Source organism: Amblyomma maculatum, chromosome 2 (genome assembly GCF_055883805.1).
Source record: "Amblyomma maculatum isolate TAMU_Amacu chromosome 2, ASM5588380v1, whole genome shotgun sequence".
In the NCBI taxonomy this organism is placed as follows: domain Eukaryota; kingdom Metazoa; phylum Arthropoda; class Arachnida; order Ixodida; family Ixodidae; genus Amblyomma; species Amblyomma maculatum.
Genome location: NC_139345.1, coordinates 8,207,872 through 8,214,670, shown reverse-complemented (window position 1 = coordinate 8,214,670; position 6,799 = coordinate 8,207,872). Strand labels below are relative to the sequence as shown.

The following is a 6,799-nucleotide window of genomic DNA, read 5'->3' as shown; positions in this document are numbered from 1 at the left end:
CGCCGCGTAATACGCTTGGACCCGTGTCACGAGTGCTCGCCATGGTCTGCATGCACTGTTGCAATTCGACAGGCTAAGTTAGTTTAATGGCATAAAGAGCGGCAGATGACAGACTAGGAAGTTCAAAAACACTATTACTACACCTCATCCCTTGTTATAATATTAAAGCATAACTATGGGTTCTTTTTTTTTTATTATTCGTTTGGTCAGTAATCCACAATTCAGGGAATTCTGCACGAAAGCCGATGAGCAGCTCTAGCGTATCCCCTGAAACCTCTAAAGCCAACCTGAAGCGTGCAAAAATTACATAACACAGAGAGGCCGTATCGATGCGTCTCTCGAAGAAAATGTATACGCGGCAGGCAGGCTCTCAATGTGCTGCAACGCTTGCAGAAAGCGTAAGTTTTCGCAATAGCGGCTTCAAAAGCGTCATATGAGCAGTTCTGTGAATAGAGAAAAGCTGATGATGAAAACAGCGCAGTGGGTTACAGTCCCTTTGAACTAGTTTAGGAGGCTATTACATCTTAAACCAGTTCAAATTTACTGTAACCGTGTGTCCTATGTGTCTTCATTTTATCCTTGCCCTTCTTTGCACTACATTTTGCCGTCATGAATTATCGTTCTGAGCAGATAAATATGCAAAGGAAATATGTAGGACTTAGGAATTTAACCTATATTAAGGTTAAATTTTAAACAATATTTCTATTTTGCCCTTACCTTGGTTTTAGTGATGCGAAGTCCTACATATTTCATTTGTATATTTATCTGCTCAGAACGATAACTCATGACGGCAAAATGCAGTGCAAAGAAGGTCAAGGACAATATGAAGACACATCGGACACACGAGCGCTGACTTGCAATAGTTTCTTTCGAGCCTCGGAGACGTATATACAGCTGACAAAGGCCAACATCACATATGTGTAGTAGGTGACACATTAATATCTCATCGTAAGTATATCAGCTCCTTAGAGTAAGAACAATAGAAAGCTTGGCCACGCAAGACCCACACAGCCGATCTATCATCTCGGCTTCTATAATCTCTCGAGTCAGTTGACAGCTGTTTTTTGCGATAACAGAGCATTGTTGGTAATCAGGATGGCACACGGGACATTTCATCTGGATTGCGTTGGTTCCCATTTTCGTCTGTTTTTTTGTTTACATTTTTGCGGTGTACATCCAAAACCTCTCCTTGCCGTTCAGAAGCATTGTTACAATATTCTCGGAGGTGCTTGTTCAAGCAGCTACCGCTTTGCCCTACATAGCTCTTCCCACATTTCAAAGGGATGCTGTAAAACACTGAATGCGTACATTCTACAAACTTTGTTCGATGCTTCTTCTTGCAAATAGGGTTTTCCGAACCACCGGGCCTTGTCAGTCAGCACAATTTTCGCCGCTTATCGGGGGTAGAAAAAAACTTTCACATTCCCCCGTTCACCGATCTTATATAGGCGATGAGGCAGGCCATGGATGTGCGGAATAACAGCAATCCGCTTTTTTGTAGGCGGCAGTGATTCGCTAGTTTCTTTTGACCACAAGCTCTTAAGTAGGGCTTTGGCGACACTGATAATGACGTGTGTGGGATACCGCGCAGCTCGGAGACGAAGGATCAGTTCATTGAAGCTGGCAGCCATAAGTTCAGGATAGATTTACGCAGGGATGTTTTTAAGCACTGTCCCGCTATACCTTTCTTTAGAAGTTTGGAATGAGCAAACCCAAATGGGAGCAGTGGCTTATTACAGCGTGGCTCATACTTTCAGTAAATGTATGCGTTACGGAATAAAAGCCTGATATCAAGAAATCTAATGCTGTCAAATTCTGTTGTCAAAAGAAACTAGCAAACCACTGCCGCCTACAAAAATGCCAATTTCTGTACATTCATGGCCTGTCTCATCGCCTCAAAAAATTGGATCGGTGAACGGGTGAAGGTGAAAGTTGTTTTTTCTGCCCCCGGTAAGCTGCGGAAATTGTGCAGACAGACAAGGCCCGGTGGTTCGAGAAACCCTATTTGCAAGAAGAAGCAGCACCGAACAAAGTTTGTATAATGTACGCATTCAGTGGTTTGCAGCATCCCTTTAAAACGTGGGAAAAGCTATGTAGGGCAAAGCGGTAGGTGCTTGAACGACCGCCTCCGAGAACATTGCAACTGTATTTCTGAACCGCAAGGAGAGTTTTTGGATGTACACTACAGGAAATGTAAACAAAACAGTATAGACGAAAATGGGAACCAACACGATCCAGATGAAATGTCCCGTGTGCCATCCTGATTACCAACAATGCTCTGTTATCGCAAACAAGAGCTGTCAACTGACTCGAGAGATTATAGAAGCCGAGATGATAGATCGGCTGGGTGGGTCTTGCGTGGTCAAGCCTTCTATCGCTCTTACTCGTAAAAAGCTGATATACTTACGACGAGATATGAAAGTATCGCCTACTTTGCATGTGTTATGTAGACTTTTTTCATCTGAATATACGGCTCCGAGGCTCTAAATAAACTGTTGCAAGTCAGCGCTCCTGTGTCCTATGTGTCTTCATTTTTTTCCTTGTCTTTATCCGCTGTATTTTTTTATCATAAATAATCAACATGCCCAGACTGCTACGGTAATGATAATTCATCCTGGGCGTTTATGTCCTATTTTAATCAATTAGGGCTTAATAATTTTTCAACTTGAAAGCACAGCCATCCCATTGCATGTCCTAAAATCGCAACCCATTTTCACATTTTCGTGTCCGAATTGGCAGAATTTCATCTAGAGTGAGCATATTGTGCCATTCTTGCAGAATGCTTATCGGGATAATAATAAATGTGCACTATATGGCCGCCTCTTAGCAATCGGAGGTACAATAAAGGAATATAAATTGGAAAAAAAAAAACAGCAGAAAATTTTGCACCTAGGTTGTAGCCATATTTTAATTACGCTTCCAGACACATAAACATCACCACAAGTGCCAATATGTACAACGTTCTTGCCGGATGAACAATGGAAGATAAAAGCCCCTTACTTCACCCATTCTCAATGCATAACCACATAAATTAGTATCATTGAGGAAAGGGCATACACTTCTGACAAGAACTGCGCAGTTATATATATGAGTAGCGCAGTAAATTTAGGCAATGTGAAAAGGCAGATGACAATGAAATTGCAGCATAAGTGCCTCCTGCGCAGCTTATGTTTGTATACTGAAGCAGTGCTAATTGTGAAGAAATCGCTTCATACAAATCTTAAATACCCCTCACCCCCCTTCGCCGCCCTCATCCCCTTCTATCCGCTCCGCAGCATGCAGGAGTTGGTACAATAGCGGCCTTCGTTAGAACGGACACAAAATAAATTAAATTTTAATGGGCATAATTTTGTATGATTCTACACAAGGACAAACATATGAGGGCGAAAAAAATGGCCGCTTTTTTTTTGCTGTGTATAGTTTACAAGAAGATAGTACGCTGAGATGATAATTTCAGCGACCCCAAGGAGTGCTCGCAATACAATACTATTTTACATGTAAATCAGTATGCTGCAAAAACAAAAACGGTGAATGGACCCCACTTATTTTGTGTGGGACGAGTCGATAACACTTGTATATCTTTAGCTTACCACAGCAAAAGCATTGAAACAGTTTGGCTAAGAGAAAGTTCTGCCAACACCCCATGCTCCATACACAAGTGTTCCTAGAATCGATTAACGTTCGCGATTTGGTTGATCCAGCCTGAGTAAGAGGAAACATTGGTGAAAACGGATAGCGCATCTGGGCCTCCACAGGCGAGTCCTTTGGATGAGATCCCAGTGAGCTCGTAGTAGAAGTCCTTGCCTGGGCACACCACAAGCCTTGCGGGGTCGCCAACGCAGTCAGTCTGCACGTCTCCATCGCCGGCGCAGAACGTGCTGCCTCTTACCTCAAGATCGAGCTTTAGATGCCGCGCTCGGGATTGCCAGGCTCGGCAGGTGTCATCCTCCTCCAACGCAATCAGAGGTGCCTCTCGAAGGGTTGGATGCATGTATCTTAGGTCGTCTTCGTAGACACTCGTACCGTAGCCGGTTACGACGCAGTTTTCCACGTCTGTTAAAGCGGACGATTCTTCCTCGGTCAAGTTAACGTTAGCTGTTGGCAGGCAGACGACGCAGACGGCATCGTTGAGGGCCACAATGTCCTTGAGCTTGAGGAGGGCGATGTTGTTGGCGAGCGTTTCTGCTTGAAAGCTGTGATGCGCGTAAATTTTGGCCACCGTCTTTGTCTGGGCTCCGGTAGGATTGAATGGGATTACGATATCGTTGTAACCCAGACGGACGTAAATGTTTTCGGTGCTGTCGGTATGGTTAAAAACGCAGCTCGCCGCGGTGAGCACCCACTGTGCGCCTATGAGAGCGCCGTTGCACAGGTATTGATTCTTGCGGTCTACGATGGCGGCGTGCCAGCACCACTCACCCGGTCTCGCTTCAGCGCCTCCCGGCTTGAATGTGGCTGGGTCGCGCTTCTTGCCTCCCTTGACACCACAGACCTTGGGGTCACGCGATGCAATTCTTGTACCCACAAAGGCTCCTCGTACTGGCTTGAACTCGGAACTGCTGCCATAGTGATTCTCGACGACCTTTTGTTTATTCACCGGTTGGTGGGCCTGATGAAAAGGAATCCAGCCCGTGCTCGTAGCAGCAGCTTCGGTGAAATGGTTCGGTGATAGCCTTTCAGGGGTTGTCTTTACAGACTCTGCCCATGTCACGCCAAAATCGATATCATGCTGCGGAGGCTGCCTGAAGGTTTGCCAGTAGGGCTTTACCTGTTTGCTAGGCGTTCCTTGCGCAGGACGGAGCTGTAGTGGCTTTAAAGGTGTCTTCTCGCGAACACGTTGAAGCCAGGCTTTCCTCTGCTGCTCAAACCCTTCTGGTGCATGCGGGTTCTTGACAGGAAACACTTCCCCAACAACTACACTGCCTCGCTGTGGATTACGCAGTGGTAGAGCATGTTGGCTTGATTCATTAGGCTTCACCCTAGGCCGACCTGTAGGCAAAGATGCATTTAGAACGACGGTTTCCTTCTGCGGACGTTTCTCCTGGTAGTCTTTGTCTTTCTCCTCGTAAAATTGAGTGGCTGATTTTGAATCGTAATCTTCGCTGTAATACGGTGGAGTCGGAATGACCGGTTGTGGGAGAGACGGGTGCCTCAGAGCGGAATAAAAGGATGGCCGCCTTGTAGATCGAGTCACGTGTGAAATCTCTTCACTTTTGTCATAATCAGTCCCGACTCCGTAATATGAATAATTCACATCTTCAGCGTTAGGCTGCTGCAAAGTTGGCTCGACTATCGGCTTTTGCGAAGATATCGATGGCATTCCGTAGTCCTTGGTCACTGTCTGCTGAAGAGGTATCGGAATCTGATTGCGAGAGGGAACGTAAGGAGGTCGCCGATGACGCTGGTTTTCCCACGAGTACTCTTCATCTTGGCTGCTCACCTCAGGAGACGTCGGTTCACCAAACTCACTACTTGGATCCCCAGGACGCAGTGTATAACGCGAGCTATTTTTTCCTGAATCCCTTGAAATATTTTCCACCGCCGTCCCTTTGCTGCAGCAAATCATTCCCGTCGGACAGAAAACGTTTTTCGATATGAGAACGACGTTAGGACTTTTACACGTGTTGCTCAAGTACACTGGTATGCACCGTCCTATGCACGGAACATGATGGGCTGGAGCTTGAAGCGGTAACGCCGTAGGCCTTTTGCTCGTTGTCTGAACTGTCGTTGATGGCTGGGCATCTTCTTCAACGCTGATTTCAGCTGACTGCGCAGTACAGCAAACGCGGCCACTGGGACAGCTGAAGTTCCGATTGATCGAGCCGCACAAGAGGCCCAGTAACGACATTACGCAAGATCCAGGGCATGGCGGCAGTTTGCTGGAGGTGTCCGCTCTTTGTGGAAGAGGTGACTCAATTTGCGGAGACTGCTGTGATTCCATGGCTGTCATAGTCGGTCCATCTTCGGGCGTGGAGGGCACACTGCTTTCAGTGGTTGCTGGTGTAAACGTTGGCTCAGGTTCTTGAAAGGAAGGAGGTGTGTCGGCCACTGGCTGGGCTACGGCGGCCGGGGATTCTGTTGTTGACGTCGTTGGCGTTGACGTCGTTGTTGTCGCTCTCAGAGCGTCTTGACTGTCTCGATCACTCAGGTCCAATGGGGCATCATCCATCATGCCGGACTTGCGGTTGGCCCCTTGGCTAAATATACCGCCAACACAGCAACGAAGAAACTGCTCGCCGCAATTCGCCTGCTCGTCCACGAAGTCACAAAGCAGGCCCATGAACACATGGACGCACTTGCCGCTGCAGTTGCTTTCCTTCGAAGGCGTCAGTGACGTTGGCAGATCGTATTTGTATGACCTGTCCGTCTCCAGGAAGACTCCCCTCGATTTTGTAGTAGCTGCTATCTGGAAGAGTCCAATGACAATGATCAGCACGGACGACACATGGAACAGCATTGCTGTCCAAGGTATGGTCCCACTGCGCAACCCGGACTTGAAGCTAGAACGTCAATGTCGGCGTGCTTAGCGTACAGAAGCCGTCGCGCGAGTCTGGGCCATGCTTCGGGCAACTCTCGAAGTAACCAGACCGTCAAAGGGGAGGGACGCGTAGTGACGGAGGAGGAGGAACGAGAGAAGGGCGACCGCAGCGCAACCCACGGTCTATACGCTCCAGATATGACTCGGTCGCGAGCACAAAGAGAAGCTCGCCTCCCTCCGCGGGGCGCGACCGGGGAGCCGTCGCCTCTGTGGCGGTTGTTCGTGCGTAATCCGAATAAGACGAGCGAAGCGGCTCGGACT

The 6,799-nt window shown here is 47.5% G+C and overlaps 1 protein-coding gene across 1 annotated transcript; it reads right to left on the bottom strand.

The window, feature by feature from the left end:
- Nucleotides 1-3,344: 3,344 nt before the first annotated feature.
- Nucleotides 3,345-6,457, bottom strand: LOC146197890 (uncharacterized). Its single transcript, XM_084591822.1, has one exon. It carries the CDS (start codon nt 6,455-6,457, stop codon nt 3,665-3,667), a length of 2,793 nt encoding a protein of 930 aa, XP_084447948.1. The 3' UTR covers nt 3,345-3,664.
- Nucleotides 6,458-6,799: the final 342 nt, after the last annotated feature.